Source organism: Tachysurus vachellii, chromosome 11 (assembly GCF_030014155.1).
Source record: "Tachysurus vachellii isolate PV-2020 chromosome 11, HZAU_Pvac_v1, whole genome shotgun sequence".
Lineage (NCBI taxonomy): Eukaryota > Metazoa > Chordata > Actinopteri > Siluriformes > Bagridae > Tachysurus > Tachysurus vachellii.
In genome coordinates, this window is record NC_083470.1 from 12,065,173 (window position 1) to 12,082,667 (window position 17,495).

General features: G+C 37.4%; 1 protein-coding gene across 1 annotated transcript; it reads left to right on the plus strand.

Moving 5' to 3' along the window:
- Nucleotides 1-8,159: 8,159 nt before the first annotated feature.
- On the plus strand, nt 8,160-15,785 carry gpr173 (G protein-coupled receptor 173). Its single transcript, XM_060881383.1, has 2 exons — nt 8,160-9,010; nt 13,132-15,785. Exon 2 carries the CDS (start codon nt 13,378-13,380, stop codon nt 14,539-14,541), a length of 1,164 nt encoding a protein of 387 aa, XP_060737366.1. The 5' UTR covers nt 8,160-9,010; nt 13,132-13,377; the 3' UTR covers nt 14,542-15,785.
- Nucleotides 15,786-17,495: the final 1,710 nt, after the last annotated feature.

Genomic DNA, 17,495 nt, shown 5'->3' on the forward strand with positions numbered 1-17,495 from the left:
GGTGTCACAGAGATAAAAAAAAGGGACTACTGTTACTATTACTGTTTTAGAACAGCTTCTTGGTAGAGGGACAATAATTTTTGTTGTTGTTTTTGTTGTTGATGATAATGATAACATTTACTGTACATTGACATTTACGGCATTTGGCAGATGCCCTTATCCAGAGCAACATACAAAAGTGCTTTTGAGTTTTGACTAATACATTAACACTGGTTCACTAGGTTACTTTTATATTATATATATATATATATATATATATATATATATATATATATATATATATATATATATATATCCTAAACTGTTTTTTTTTTTCATTGATATATACATAATAAATAATACTGAAATTTTTACTGGTATTTTATACATACACACAACAAACAAGGGAAAAAGTGCTAGTTCAAGTATTTTAGGAAGTTGTAGGTCTTCACCCATCGTTTGAAGATGACTCTGCTGTTCGGACATCTAGGAGAAGTTAATTTCACCACCTCAGTGCTGGAATAGAAAAGAGTCTTGCTGTAATAATGATGAAGACGAAGATGATGAAGATGATGGTGATGATGATGATGATCATCATCATCATTGTGGCAAGAATATAAATAGTTAAAGAATCAAGGATCAAATGATTTTTAACAATTGATTTCAAATAGCAGGTGTGCAACAAATGTTTCTGACAACAAATGATCTATTATGCCTAGATAGATCATTTACAATAAGTATTCATACCCTCATTTGAAATAGACTTATTTGTCAGTTCTTCCATTTGATTGTCAGTATGTCTAATATTGCTAGCTGAAAATATTTTTATTGTAACATAACTGTTATTATTAAAATTCTCAGCGAATTCTTGCCTTTGAAGTAAAGTCTATGTGAGTTTATTTCAACTACATTTGAGTTCACATGTGTGACCATGGAATAAACTCTAGCACAAAATTAAATGAACTCTTTTCTGGGGTGTTGATTTTTCAGCTCTTTCCAGGAGTTAAAACTAAACTCTTATGGAGTTAAAATTCTACTAAAATATAGAGTTAAATTTAACTCCTAACTAGAGTTTATTTAAATAATAACCCTTTCACAGTTTTAACAAATCTTAAATATTAAAATAGTTTCAGGTGAAAAACAAAACAAAACACAAATACATTTAGAGTATTTAGTAGACAACCTCATCCAGAGTGACTTACATTTATACAACTGCCCCAGGAGAGGTAGCTTGTTGGACCTGGGATGCAAACTCACTACCTTCTGATTAATAGTCCAACACCTTTCTCTGAAAATTTTATAAGGTAAAATGTCACTTTTATCCTCCTCACAACAAAGTCCAAGATAATGCAGCTGGGTGCAGGAAAGGCCAAACAAAACCAGGGGAATTTAAATCAGGCTCCTCAACACCCAGTGCATGAACACCAAAGTATCACACTGCTTTAGAGTACCCTTAAACAATGTCTGAATTCTGTAGAAAATAAACTCAGGAAATATCTTATCCAAGTTTATGTCTAACTCCAGAATATTCAACTCCAGAAAATTGCTGTGTGCATATTTTTGGATGGTTATGTAAGTATTGCTTCTAGGATTGCCCTGGATTTGGATCCATCCAGCCTACCTTGAATTGAGACCAGTTTCCCTATCTCTGCTGAAGAAAGGCATTCCCTCAACAGAAAGCTACCATCACTATGCTTCAATGCAGACATCTACCCAAACTCCACACATCCTGCAACCACTATCGTTCTATATATAGTATTTTGTATAGGGTCCTTAGTTTCTTCTCTGACTAATACCCTACTTACCTACATGTGTCACAGTTGTACTATATTCTTCTTTTTATTTAATGGCAGTTTAATAGTACTCCATGACATGAGCAAAGTTTGGGATATTTATTTAAATACTCTAACACTTAAACTAGCTCTTATTTTCCCTGTTTGTTTTATATATTGAAAGAAAATGCTATAATTCCTCCTAACATAGTTTTAGGATGATGGAATCCTAAGTCTATGATCTAGTAAACCAGTTTTAATGTATTCATTGATGACTTCAAAGCAGTTTTGTACATCGCTCTGAAAAAGGGCATCTGCCAAAAAGCCATGAAAGTGTAAATTTTATAACCAAACTTTGCTTATTTTAATATTTTGTCTTGGACTTGTTCTAATAGCTCTTCGGTCTTGATGATCCTTATTCTATTTGGTTTGGCTGTTAGGTTTGTTCTCTAACAAACTTCGGGACCTTCCAGGAACAAAATCATTTTGCAAATCTTTTTTTTTTTTTAAATAAAAAATCCTTTTCTGTCAATATTATAGGGCATTTTCTATTGATTCATAAAATATAATCCCATTTCAGTTTCAGGGATTAAGGCTACAAATTTATTCTACCAATTTTTATCCTTCACATGTTAGATTTCTCTAATTATGTTTAGCATTTGACTCATAAGCATTTCTGACTTATTTTCCCTTGTATGTGCGAAGTTCATATAATGTGCAGCTGAAACTCAATGACTCATATAAGCTTTTCAGTTATAGTATGATGTGCTTATGCCACTGCCATTGCAATACGGTTATTAGAAAAGAGTGTACATTTTCTTTTGCGTGAGTGTGTGAATCAGGACATAAGTCAAAAATCAAGAAATTTGATTACGTGACCATATTACACCACACACATTTCTTTTATATTATTAATATTATATTTCTTATTAACACCACAGCTGTTATTACCAGCAGTGTCACAGTCATCAACTGTATTCAAGATACAATTTTTTTACATAAGGGAAATTTCCTTTAGTTGTGTTTTTGTTGAACACAATAAACGTTTGCAATTTAAATTCACGTGCAGAAGTTAATAAACCACAAAAGGAAAGACAACAAAAATCTTGAAAACATCACATTGTGGGACTGTCCTTATGCGGCAAATGACGTGCACTGTCATGCTGACGGCCTGTTTTGTTCATATTTTTTATTTTTTTTGTGGTTAGCAAATGTTACCACAGTGTCTGTAAGTTGACTTGTGCATTTTTATTTCTGTCAAAACATGTGTGCTGGCAAATGTGCAATGACAAACACTTTCGTTTACGTGAATCATAAGCTTTTCAGAAACATGTCCTTATTTTCTAGACAGAGATAAGTACACACACACACCCTCACACACACATGCATATACATACATACATACATACATACATAAATACATAAACACATACATATATACATACATACATACATACAAACATACAGACAGACAGACAGACAGACAGACAGAAAGACGTACATGCTGAAATTACAGTATAAAATAATTTACTGATAATACAAAAAAAATTCTGAAACTTAAAAGAACTGTTCTTTTTGCTCTTCGCGGCAGTACAATTATGTGAGCTTTCATCCATTAAGCAGTGCTTCAGAAACAGCTTTATAATGGCCTGGGCCATGGAAGACCTAAAAGAACATTGGTGAGAACATACTGTGGATGGGGCACCAGTCCATCACAGAGCATCAAGTATAATTTAGCACACTGAACCACAACTATAGTAAAATTAGAGTAGCTAATCCATCTCCTGACATGTTATTGGCATTGGGACAAAACCAGAGAAACTGGAGGAAACCCATGCAGACACAAGAAGTTTGGAAAAATTATCTGCTTTTTCCAATCTGTAAATGTCCAGTTTTAGTGAATCTGTGGTCAGTATGCCTTCAGATCTGTTTTTGCCTAGCACCACTTTTCATTTCAGCTTGTCAGCATTCTGTGTAGACACTGTTTTGTGTGAAAATCCCAGGAGTTTGTGAAATACTCAAACCAGCCTGTGTGGTATCAACAACCATACCATGGTCAAATTCACTGAGATAACATTTCTCCTGATTCTGATATGATTCATATGAACATTAGCTGAAGCTCGCTCATGATTCACTAATTGGATAATTGCATGGTTGAGCGGGTGTACAGGTGTTCCTGTACTGGACAATAATGTAATGTAATGTACATATACTGCATGGACACAAAATATACATATATGTAAACAAATATAGAATGGATTTCACTTAATTCTCCTAAAGTTACCTGGCCACTGCATAATCAGTGTTTAATTCTAGTGAGTGGCTGAGTGGTACAGTATGTCCTAAGATTTTTTTTTTCCTTTTTGTGTGATGTGGCCATCTGTTCTCAGGGCTTCCAGCAGTTCCAACAGCTGTTCTGGCAGCCATAAGGGCACTATGTCATGCAGAGACAAACCACCTTTTTACCAGCAACTTACAGATAGAATTAATACTCTGGCAACAAGGGCCTACTGAGTGATCTGGCTTACCAAACACACTCATTTTCTTCAAAGACACTCCAAAAGGTGGAATAGGCTCAATGTTTAACAAAGCAGGTCTACTGACCTGCCAGGTGGATTTTGTATGTGTTTATGTAATCAGTCATCATTCTGAAGAAATGCAGCTGCAAAATGGCTTTTCTTCAGAAAAAAAAAAGGGAAACAGGTAAAAAAACAGACACAAGGTGTCTTTTGCTGATTAGTATTAAATATATTCAGAATTTTATAACATTTATTATTAATATATATTTTTATTTATTTTAAATGTAACGCAAAACAACTTTCGAATGCACCTTACAAAGTTTAATGTATAAGGCGTTGCTAAAACTACACTACAGGGGGCACTCTATCTCTGATTATGTTAAATGAATTAATGAATATTTGATTGTTAATACTTTTTCCCCAAGGAACTGATACAATTGCTTAAGCACACCTCTACTCTATGCAATTTGGAGATGCTCCCTAAGACAAATAGACAGGAGTACTGATTTGCATCGTTATAATGGTCAAACCTGTGAAAATATAACCCATTCTAAAATACAGTGTTACTTGAAAGTTTTTGAACCCTTTAGAATTTTCTATATTTCTGCATAAATATGACCCAAAACATCATCAGAATTTCACACAAGTCCCAAAAGCAGACAACCCAATCAAACAGGTCAAACAAATATATAATACTTGTTATTTCTTTTTATTCAGGAAAATGTTCCAATAGGGGGGCACGGTGGCTTAGTGGTTAGCACGTTCGCCTCACACCTCCAGGGTCGGGGTTCGATTCCCGCCTCCACCTTGTGTGTGTGGAGTTTGCATGTTCTCCCCGTGCCTCGGGGGTTTCCTCTGGGTACTCCGGTTTCCTCCCCCGGTCCAAAGACATGCATGGTAGGTTGATTGGCATCTCTGGAAAATTGTCCGTAGTGTGTGATTGCGTGAGGGAATGAGAGTGTTTGTGTGTGCCCTGCGATGGGTTGGCACTCCGTCCAGGGTGTATCCTGCCTTGATGCCCGATGACGCCTGAGATAGGCACAGGCTCCCCGTGACCCGAGGTAGTTCGGATAAGCGGTAGAAGATGAATGAATGAATGAATGTTCCAATATTGTATATTTGTGAAAAGCAAAAGTATGTGAACCTCTAGGTTTAATACTTAATTTCAAGGTCAAATCTGATTTCCAGGACTCCATGACTGTCCTATTTTATTTAAAGAACAGAGATATCAAAGTCTGATGTTCATGATGTTTTTGCGGAAGGGGATCATAGTGAAAACAAGGGAGATTTCTGAGGACTTCAGAAAAAGGGTTATTGTTGCTCATCAGGCTGGAAAAGGTAACAAAATCAACACTGAACAACCTTGGTGTGCAAGGCAGAGGTGCCACTAGGAGAAATCCACTACTTTCCAAAAAGAACATTACTGCCCATGATGTTTGCTAAAGATCATGTAGACAAGCCAGAGGTCTATTGGAAAAGAATTGTGGAGGAATGTGAGCAGAATAGAACTGTTTGTTTTAAAATGAAATGCATTATTTTTGGATAAAGGAAAATACTGAATTCCAGCATAAGAACCTTATACCTTTTGTGAAACATGGTGGAGGTAGTATTATGCTTTGGGTCTGTATTGCTGCATCTGGGCCAGGACACCTTGCCATCATTTGATGGAATAATGAATTCAGAATTATGCCAGTAAACTCCAAATGAAAATAGCAAGACACCTGTCCATGAACTGAATCTCAAGAAAAAAGGGTCATACACCAATACTACGAGCACAAGCACCAAAGTCAGTCTACCAAAGAATGATTAAAGAGGAACAAAGATAATGTTTTAGAATGGCCAAGTCAATGTCCTGACTTTAATCCAAAAGAAAAATTGTGGAAGGACCTGAATCAAGCAGTTCATGTTAGGAAACCCACTAAAATCCAATTGCTGAAGCTCTTCTTCTGAGGAATGGAATAAAATTCTTTTAAGCTGTTGTGCAGGACTGATCAAAAGTTACCGGAAACTTTACTTGCAGTTGTTGCTGCACAAGGGCTCACAACAGATAATGAAAGCAAAGGTTCACATACTTTTGCAAGTCACATATATGTAATGCTGGATATTTTTTCTTAATAATTAAATTATGAAGTATAATATTGTTGACTCATTTGTTTGATTGAGTTTCCTTTGTTTACTTTTTGTTTGACTTGTTTAAAAATCTGATTATGTTTTGGGTCATATTTATGCAGAAATATAGGAATTTCCAAAGGGTTCACAAACTTTAAAGCGTCACTTTATGTGATCCCTAGCATTCAGAGGTTCTCTTCAAGATTTATTCAGATTGGTCGAATGCTATTTGAAATTTGTCAAAGTTTTGGTATTGCTTTAAAGTTCTCATATACTGTACATGTTCTTAAAAGCTACAGTCTGTGTGTATGCATATCATTCGTACAGAGTTTAAATGTTAAAGCACTTTTTCTGTCAAATACTATACACTACATTTATTTTCAGTTGGCATGAAACAACTCTGCAATGTACCTTCTGAGAGAACTAGTGAATGAATAAAGGTGCCAGTACATTCAGTTAAGGCCTCATAGGTGCACAGTTGTTATTTTGGTAACTACATAATCTCTTTCTCTTTTAGTACTGCCAGGTATGACCTGTGTATGCTTACAGTAATATAGCAATGTCTATAACAACTGTAGTTTACTGTAAATACATGAATTGAATTTAAATACATTTCTAAAATAATCTAATATCTAGAGCTATGGCATAGAGCTATGGCAGAGAATGGTGTCAGTGTCAAAATGTATGGCCCAATGATGAGATAATTATCCACTATCTCATCATTGGGCCATATATTTTAACACACAACCCCATGACTGCATGTCTTTGCTGGTCACAGTGGATTCACAGTGGATTTGGATTGCAAGACAAAACATTAATGTGAGGATGATGAAATTCACTTGCTGGACAGACAGGAGTGAATGATCAGAAGGTAAATGAGGAACAATTTAATTTAATGTTCTTTTAGGTCCTATTTATTTCTGTTTCTTCCTATTTTCTGCTTCACATTACTGTAAAAGTATATAATATGATGACAAAATTGTAAAATACCCTGACATACTGACAATATCTTTTAGCATTGAGTTAACATCTTCAGTGAGTGAAATATATTGTGCTGCACAGAATAAAGCAGTCCAGTGATTGTAAGCTTTATGCGTTAACTATGTTGTACTTCAGTAATCAAGTCAGGCTCTCCAAGGAGGCCTGGAGTGCGGTCAGAGCTCCAATCCATCCCAAAGTATGCTGGAATTTGTTTGAGCCCCTTAGTTCCAAAGAAGGGAAATAACGCTACAGCATACAATGACATCCAATACAACTGTGTGCTTCCAACTTCGTAATATCAACTTTGGGATGACCCACACATACTGTATACTGGGTGTCCATAAACATACAGCATAGTGTATTTTCTGTGTATAATTTTTCTTTATTCGGCCAATATAAACACAGGCTAGCTTAAAGTGCCATTCTTACGTTACAGTAAAGGGAAGTGCTGATCTTACATGGACTCCTCAGTGAAGCACGCAGTAGTGCGCGTTTTGGCCGAACCTTCCCGATGTCATTGCACCTTACATTCGGCTTTTCCCGTAAACAGCCGAGAGAGAGCCGAACTAATGCCGAGTCGGGTTTTCCTATTCACTGTACAGCAAAGAACATTTTCATTACATTACAATTTTCCGAAGTTTAATGACTTCTCTTTGCTTTTGAGCACCATGCCGCATTTCCTTTAGACCGATTTGCGACCTACGACCATAATATAGTTATTTTGGCTTTTTTTTTCTTTTTTTTTCTTAAACCCAAGGCAGTATGTGGCGTCTGTGTGTTTTAAATAGGGCGCCTGTTTGCGCCGTGTAGCCTCCACATCCACACACAGGAGGAGGAGGATGAGCGCACTGGGCGAAAGGACAACGATCACAGCGCTGGAGACGCGGAGATGCTTAACTCACCAGACAGATTAAACCCGTTTCAAGACAAGCTGTGTGGATGTAACTGTGGCGGAGGAACACGGCTTCAGCTCCGTTTAAAATTTCAGAGATGGAAATGAAGACTGTGAGGGAGCATCATCTTGAGCTGGAATGCTATTAGGGAGCGCCAAGGCGTTATGAACACAGTACTGCGTACCTCAACATGACACTGCCGCGTATCACAGGATTTTACATTAGGCTACCATAAAAGCGAAATATAACCGTCTAGCAGTGTCCATGTATTTGTTTTATTCTACCACAGTGCGATGGGAATTTACGGATGAGGCTTTAGGCTAGCGTTTATGGAAAACCCGAAGACATGACATGCACACGAAAAAAAAGGAAACGACATTTTCTGCTTTTTAAATCCCGTGTTTACATAAGCTAACGAGCCCCTGGCTGAACAACTGGGCTTGCATTTCGACACGAAACAGTTTTTTTTGTGTTATTTCCCCAGACGTAACCGTTTTGTTCATTAATTCTCTCTATTTTTTTTTTTTTCATCCATCATATTTTTTCCGGGTCTGTTACTGGTAAACGAATTGACAGTCGATACTGGATCACACATTTGGATTCATGTTTGATTCTCTGAGCGAGGTGTTCCATTTGGAAAAGAACAATTTTTGCATCTTTTGTGTGTTTTTGGTTCTTGACAACTGCAACAAGCTCCCGTTCAGGCCTGCTGTCCAAGCCAAAGCCATTGTGTTGAGGACAAACTGGAGATTTCCAGGTAGAATCTCCATTTCGGACTCACATTCATCACTGTTCTCTAAAAAAAATGTCCTTAAAAAAAGAAGCTAGACTAATTAGGATAACCTCATAACCTATACAATTATAACGATACAGTCTTCGGGGAAATTCTTAACCTTTCAAGGATAGACAAAGTAGCATCTCTTGTCGCATAATCAATGATATAAAGGTATCTTCTTAACTGAAAATAAGTGTTATTATTTCAGCGTGATACGCACACGGCTGCTGTATTGTGTACCTGGATTAAAGAGGCCCATGGAGTTACATAGATCTAAATTCGAGAGAAATCAGCATAAACACTATCAGTATGACTCTGTATGAGTATGAGTATGCTTTAAACGTTTATACAGGTCGTTTGCACTTTTGCGTAGGCATTTGGACGCATTAGCACTGTCTGCTTTTCTCTCATCGCCAGCTCTCTCTCTCTCTCTCTCTCTCTCTCTCTCTCTCAGAAATGAATCATTATAATAACATTCAGCCCGAATGAAATCGAGCACCAGCTGCAGGTTGGACGCACTATTCGGTATTAATGTTTAAATGGCGCATCAAAGCGCAGTTCCCACAAAAAACCCTAGCATAAACGTAGATACAGAAAAATGGCCTAATGAGATTTTTTTATACCGTTTTCTAAACGAATGGTAGGTATGGGACAGTGGGATTGATTGTGTCTGCTTTTGGTTGGTGAATTCCGTGTCGCCTGCTCCTCCCATAGTAAGAGCCCTTAGCCGCACTCTCTCTGCTGTTGCTATCCAGCCTTTAACTATAGCGCGGCCTTCTGCCTCTATACAGACTTAACAACAGTCCATCCGACTCCTCCCTGAACTGACACACGGTATAAGTACAAAAAATTTCAGTCTAACCAGACTACAAAGCCTACACGTACACGTTGATTTGCGTAATGGCGCGGTTATAAGGATGCCTACTTAGAAACTGTGTCGCTGGTTTGGCTTCACAGTATCATTTGGTGTAGATTTAAATTGAACATTTATGAAGCTAGAGTTCTTATCAGTGGTCATGCTTGAGGATGGGTGTGGGATCCATAAACCTGTCTAGTAAACTAATATATTACATTGTTCATATAAGTGTTAAAAAATGATACACTCACATATATGTCATAGTATTACATTTAAATCATTGGACTGCTTCAGGGTGTATGAAAGCCAACTATATTTGTAAGATTTTATTCATTTTTACATTTTTGTTAACAGTACCTATATCTGAACTGAACTGAATTGTATAGTTTGTATGATGATTTGATTTTCGAGGATTTGCATGTCATTTACTGAAAGATGCACTGAAGTTTGCATAACCATGTGACAGCTTGATCTGTTGTAAAACTGGTGTCTATTTTTTAATGGGTTTTAAACTTCAGTCCAACAGTGATTAGCTTCTTTTACCATGTATAATAATGTAAGTAAAAAAATAAGTTTTCCTGGAAGTAGGATAAAAAATGTTTTTGGATAACAAGATAATGTAACCTGTTGCAAACAGTTTTTATGTCATAGATGACATCCATTAGGCATCATTACAGATTCTTAGAAAAAAGGCCAGATCTAGAACTCTTGAGGGTTCTTTGGCTGTCCCTTTGGGGAAATCCTTAAAGGTTTTTTGTCAAACTCTTAAGTGTTTTCTTCTAAGTAGAAGCCTTTTATCAAGATGAGGAACCCTTAACTGCCCAAAGAGCAAAGAAACTCATTTATAAAAAGTGCACAATTTTACAAGTTAATAACAGGTGGGCACCAGAATTCACAAACGTTTAGTTCCCAGTTTCTGTGATTTTCTGACAAAATCCTGACAATCTAAAATCTATTTCAGATTTTGTAAAGACTTTACTGTTATGCGGTAATGAGGCAAGTGTCCAACTGTTATATTTAAAAATATTTTGTTAAATGTGTAATGAGCATTCAAAGGTATAACATTAAACTGATTTGGCTGTTTAAATTAGCATAGTTACATCTTACATTAGCTAAAAAAAGGGAGGGAGGGACTATTCATCATTCAACTATTTTAGACTAATATTGTTTTTCTTAACAGAACTGATAATTTCAGATTTTGCTAAATGACTAATTTGCCGCTACACAAAAACAAAACATTCAGTCTTTTTTCCTTTGGTAGATGATTGCCTCTGATGAGCAATCCCTCCCACCTCGTTCAGCACATACAAATTCGAAAACATTAAGTTGTACGAAGACACACACACACACACACACACACACACACACACACACACACACACACACACACACACACACACACACCACACTGCATGAGGCAGAAGGATCCTGTAGCTTAGCAACAAGCTGCTGTAATTGCTGTAACAGAAGTACATTAGTATGACTGCTTTAAAACAATAGGTTGTTCTCTGTCCTTTTGGAGTCTCACACTTTGTAATAATCACAGAGGGTCTTGCAGACATCTCTGAGGAAAAATCTGGTAGCCATTCAATAGAAATGGTCAGTGTCAGCACGTAAGTAGAGCGGTGTCGCTATACTGGCTAATTTTTTTTCCTGTTAGCATCTGTAATCTCTGGACGTGCATTTAACCATTTCTCTGCTTTTCCTGTTGGATCATGACATCTAACTTGATGGTTTCTCAGCCTCAGAGTAGATCATGAATGATTAGCTTCCCCCACCTCTCTTGCCTGCTCCACATCCCTCTCCTCTCTCTTTACAGAGATACCCACATGCAACACACCAAACGTGATGTTAGGTGTTGTAGCCTAGCAACAAGTGAGGTAATCACTGTGACAGACTAGTTGCTGGCATGCCATGTTGCATGTGGTGGGAACAGCTGATCTGCTCTGTGCAGAGAGCAAGGCAGATGATGTTCCTCAGCATGCTACAGCAGCTGTTTACTGGAGCCCTGCTTTTCCCTTTTAGGAGACTATTGATTGATTTATGTTTACAACTGACATGTACAAATGTGTGGCCCCTGATCCACCTAAGTTTTAGAGAGATGCCAAATTCTGGTCATAATCTTTCTGTTTTGGATGTACACCTAAATTAATGGTTTACAACAAATTTGTAAACCCAAATACTTAAAGTTTGCCAGTGTACTATTTTAAGAACAGTACAGTAGGTCTGGCAGTGATATTTGTTATCCATTTCTTTTGTTATTCCTGACCTCCTTTTAGTTTGGCAGGAATTAAATCTCGCTAATTTTGGCCAGGCATCAAAGAAACACTAGTAACCATCAAAAGGCTTACCTGATTCAGGTATATTTGGAGCTGAAATAAAACAACCCCTGAAAGAGTGACTTAAGCATAAACATATACAGATAATTTAAATTAGACCAAATTAAATGAAACAAGAATTGCATCCGTATGTATTTTTTGCACACATAGAAAGTTAGCATGAAAGTGAATTATCTTGCCTAGATTTTGCAGCATTGCAATAGGTCTACACTAAATGAATAAGGCTCGGGGTGAGAATGTACCAGCTGAGGCTCCAGAGGAATAGAATTCATTAATGTTTTACAATAGACACCAAACACTCCTCAGCATTTGGAAGACGGCTTTTCAAGATCAGTTAATAGTTTGATTGAAGACATGTGTTTGAACTGTTGGTAGAATTAATAGGAAAAATTGTGGCTATTTGCTACTTTGTAGACTGTAACATGCTATATTCTGTCTCTGGTGGATGAGAAGAAAAGGCTAGCAATAAGGTATGGGCAAGTTAGAGCAAGGTATGGGCTCCAAGGATGCAGAACAGTTCAGAATTTTCAGATTTTTGTAGGAAAATTTTAAAAAGTGTTAAAATAACTAAAAAAATGTAACTGATATAATAACAGAGCTTTACAGTCTAAAAGGTCAAGGACACTCAACTGGCAGACAAGAAAATCTAAAGGTCTATGTAATTTTGCTCGTTTATCATACAAATTGCAATACCAAGCATTATTTTCTTTTAACAACATTCAGGACACCTTAGCATATTGTCTGTTTAGCCATCAAATCAATCTTGGCACAATTGCCACATATAACAGGAAACTATAGAAGAAATATTATTTTTCATTAAAAAATTTCAAATTATCTCCAAAATGGGTTGTCTAGGAGATTTTGAACATTTATCCTGAACAGTAACAATTATTTCTCGTTGCTTCTAGGTGCTGTGAAGGGTCAGGAGGTGAGACATTTTTGAAAGCAAGCTCCAAAGAGAACTTTGCAAAATGAGGCAATGCAGAACCAGCTTCTCCTGTTCCATGTGAGACAACAAAGAGAGGCAACCACGTGGACGAAAGACAACTCAACCGGAGGAGGTGGAGGAGGAGGAGGTGGTGGAGGAGGTGACTGTAAAGGAGGTGTTGGTTCAAAGGAGAGAACAAAGCTCTTCTGTCAGAGCAGCAAGAGGTATGGCCAACGGAAATGAGAGTAGTGATGGGTCCCATAACCCCCTGGCAGCAGTTGTGGCTACTACAGGTGGCACAGTGAATGGAGGGCCTTCGTCAGCTGTGTCAACCTATATCAAGCTTGTCCTGCTAGGGCTGATCATATGCATCAGCCTAGTGGGCAACCTGGTGGTATCTTTGCTAGTATTAAGGGACAGAACCCTACACAAGGCCCCATACTATTTTCTATTGGATCTTTGCTTGGCTGACACAATTCGGTCTGCAGTCTGCTTCCCCTTTGTACTGGTGTCCATCAAGAATGGCTCAACCTGGACCTACAGTGTACTCAGCTGCAAGGTGGTGGCTTTCATGGCCGTGTTGTTCTGCTTTCATGCAGCCTTCATGCTGTTCTGCATTAGTGTTACACGGTATATGGCCATTGCCCACCATCGGTTTTACTCTAAGCGTATGACCTTCTGGACGTGCGTTGCTGTGGTGTGTATGGTCTGGACTCTGTCAGTTGCTATGGCCTTTCCACCCGTATTTGACGTGGGCACCTATAAATTCATCCGTGAAGAAGATCAGTGCATTTTTGAGCACCGGTACTTTAAGGCCAATGACACACTGGGATTCATGCTTATGCTGGCTGTGCTTATTCTAGCCACTCATGTGGTCTACATGAAGCTCTTGCTCTTCGAGTACAAGCACCGCAAGATGAAGCCCGTCCAGATGGTACCTGCCATCAGCCAAAACTGGACCTTTCATGGGCCTGGAGCCACTGGCCAGGCAGCAGCCAATTGGATTGCAGGTTTCGGCCGAGGCCCAATGCCACCTACCCTGTTGGGTATCAGGCAGAACTTGCACAACCAGAATCGACGGCTGCTAGGTATGGAGGAGTTCAAGGCAGAGAAGCAGCTTGGCAGGATGTTTTACGTAATCACTCTGTTTTTTCTGGTGCTCTGGTCACCATATATTGTGGCCTGTTACTGGCGGGTTTTTGTGAAAGCATGTACCATCCCACACCGGTACCTCTCCACTACGGTGTGGATGAGTTTCGCCCAAGCAGGGGTGAACCCCATTATCTGCTTTTTCCTTAACAAGGACCTCAAAAAGGGTCTGTTGGCCCATTTGCCTCCCTGTTGTAGAACTAAACCTCAACTACCCCGTGAGCCTTACTGTGTCATGTAAAGACAAGTGTTTATTCATTTCTGTTATCATTTCCTTTATTTCTGTTTGGGTGGGTCACAATTGGACAGTTAATATGTTTTAAAAGGTATTTGAAAATGGAGACATGTGGGATGAATTCTTTCATTGAAAGTTTATTTTATTGTTTTTTTTATTGTGTTATTATTAAGGGAAAAGGTTCAGGGTTAAAATGCGAGGCACTAAATCAAATACAAATATGTTTTGAGAAACATTGCTATTTACTACAGCCTTGATGATGCTATCATTCTAAAGACAAAAACTGTTTTCATAACAAACCATTGGTGGTAATGAGTTTATGAGGATCAGAAATGTGATTGATCTGAGAAAATAGTTAAACATGTCATTAACAGTAATTCAAGTAATTCAGTGATCATGTACCATTAAGCTTCAAAACTTCACTTTGGCATAGTAATTTCTATTTGAAATTATAACTGCTAAAAAATGCATATATTACAGTAATCAAACAATATTTGCATGTATCCTTAAATCTTAAAGTGCCATGGGCCAAAAAAAACTCATGAGAGTTGAAATTCAAATTTGGTATGTTATAGCAAATTTTGAGCAAGTCAGGATGAAATTTCCTGTAGAACACTTTGATTCTCTTGGAGGTTTAGATGCATAGTACAGAACTATACTGTACCTGCAAACGAGTTGGAGTTTAATCTTTAGTTTTATCTTTGAAGATTATTAGTCAGTAATCGTACTGACACTCATCGCATGACTTATCATGTTTGTGTCCCGGTAATATTTATAAATTACTTTCCACTGAAGAAAGTTTTTAAGTGCTTAAAAATGACTATTTCCCATTTGATGTGGTTGCTGAATCCATGAATCATACATTGATATCAAAACAGAAACCTTTAAAATTGCCTATAATTGTCTATATAGCACACATATATATCATTTTTGAAAGCATTTCAAATTTTTGCCTGCTTTTGATGTTCTAGAAAAAAAAATCCCCTAATTAGATGAATGTACTAAAAGTACTGAAACTGAGATTTCATTCTTTTTGGCTGATCCTATGTGATGTTTAACAGTACAAAATTACCAGTTACTTGAATCCAATTCAATGTCATAGCACTGAGTGCAAAACAGTTCTCTATAGGGTAAAAGAAATATGTATTATGAGAAAATTCAGAACACCTATACTTCAATTGCTTTTTTTGGACTGATATTCTATTATAAAAACAGAATGAAGTGTGATATCCAAGAAGACTATACGTTAACAAATGGTTTATTATAAGGTTGTCGTTGTTACATTCCTGAACACAATGAAGACAAATTCAGACTTTTCTTCACACATTATTTTATTTAATAATTCCTTTAGAAACAAGTGTAACTAGAGATGAGGAATTTGATATGGATAATGTTCTGATTAATTGGCCTGATGATAATATCTTGCACACAACTTCTGAAAGTGGTGATCAGTGAAATGGTTTGTTTGTTTGCTTATTTTTTTGTTGTGTTTTTTGTATTGGGGAGGTTTTGTGTTGGAGGGGTGGGGTGGGGTGGGGGTTAGTTGAGGGGGGGTCAGGAAGTAGAATGTTGATTGATAGAATGATGTAGACACAGCGATTGTAATATTTAGCTGAATGTTACAGAGAGCAGGAAATTGACTTTTTATGAGGTAGTCAGGTTCAGCTTGGGATGGTCTAATTCCTTTCTGCTCCAATTTTTGCAAGATCAAATTTAAAAAATAAAAAGAAGAGGAAACAAACAAAATAGAATATCAGGAAAATGAATGGCATCTACACCAAGAGCTAAATCCACCCATCCATACTAAAATGGGGAGAATTCTTTTTTTTTGCATCTATTGCCTTAGTCTATTATGAAGGTTTAATATTAATGATGTAAGGAGGATTTGACAGCTCTATGCCTCTAAAAACATTGGGAGGGTGGGGTGGGGTGGGGGTGAATGTCGGGGGGAAAACAACACTGTGTCTTTGCTGACTATTGGAGGACATTCTTCACTCCCCGTCACAACCATACAAACTGAGGTCAAGAAGAAAAATGCATCAAAAGGGCACTAAACTAGCTGGAAACTAATTGCCAAATTGTGACACTAATGTGTACAGTTTTGCACAGTTCAATGGAAAGACTTGAATTCCAAAACTTGATTTCCAAGTGGAATTAAAAGGAACTTCCTTCATCCTTGTGGAATTATTTGAGACATTTATTTTTTTTCCTTCTTATCTTTAAGGGTTGGAGAAAGTGATGCAAGTAAAGGTTGGTGATATTGTGTGTATTCATATGTTGAAAGGATCAGAAAAAAGAATAAGTGCTCATATTGGTGTTTGGGAGGGAGGGCATGTGGGCGGGTGAACAGGGAGTGATTTTTTTTTGTAACAAGCAAAAATGCCTGGTAGAACATTTTTAGTTGCTTCAGGCATTCTATCTTTTGTAAAATAACTGTGACCTCTGTGTGATTTCCTGTGTATTATATGGACTATGGACTAACGTCAAACTGGGGGGAGGGAAAGGGATGGACTCTTGGTTATCATCTTTTTACCACGCATGTGTGAGTGATTGTTTATGCCAAGTATGAATGTGGGAGAGGATTTGGGAAAAGTGGGGAGGGACTGCTAGGGAGGAAGCCACATCAAGCATGATATGGTCAGAGATGAACAGCTCAATGAAAAATGTCACTCCTACAGTTGATCAAGTTCACTTTCCACCAAATTAAGCCAAATGGCAGTTAATACAAATGTACAACTGACCTAAAGCACTCATCTGCTCTGCATTTGAAGAGGGTTTTAAAATGAGAGGAGTGGTATTACATGATTTACTCAATGATTCTAATAACACCCACAAGTCCCACTGAAGGTAATTAAGTGGCAGCTCAGTGAGTTTATCACATTTATGAAAAAAAAAATGATTAAAGGCAGAATCTTAATCCACATAACATTTCTATTATCTTTAAGGCTGTAAACTGCACT

Coding starts and splice junctions, on each gene's coding strand:
- gpr173 (XM_060881383.1), top strand. CDS start 13,378: ATGGCCAACGGAAATGAGAGTAGTGATGGGTCCCATAACCCCCTGGCA.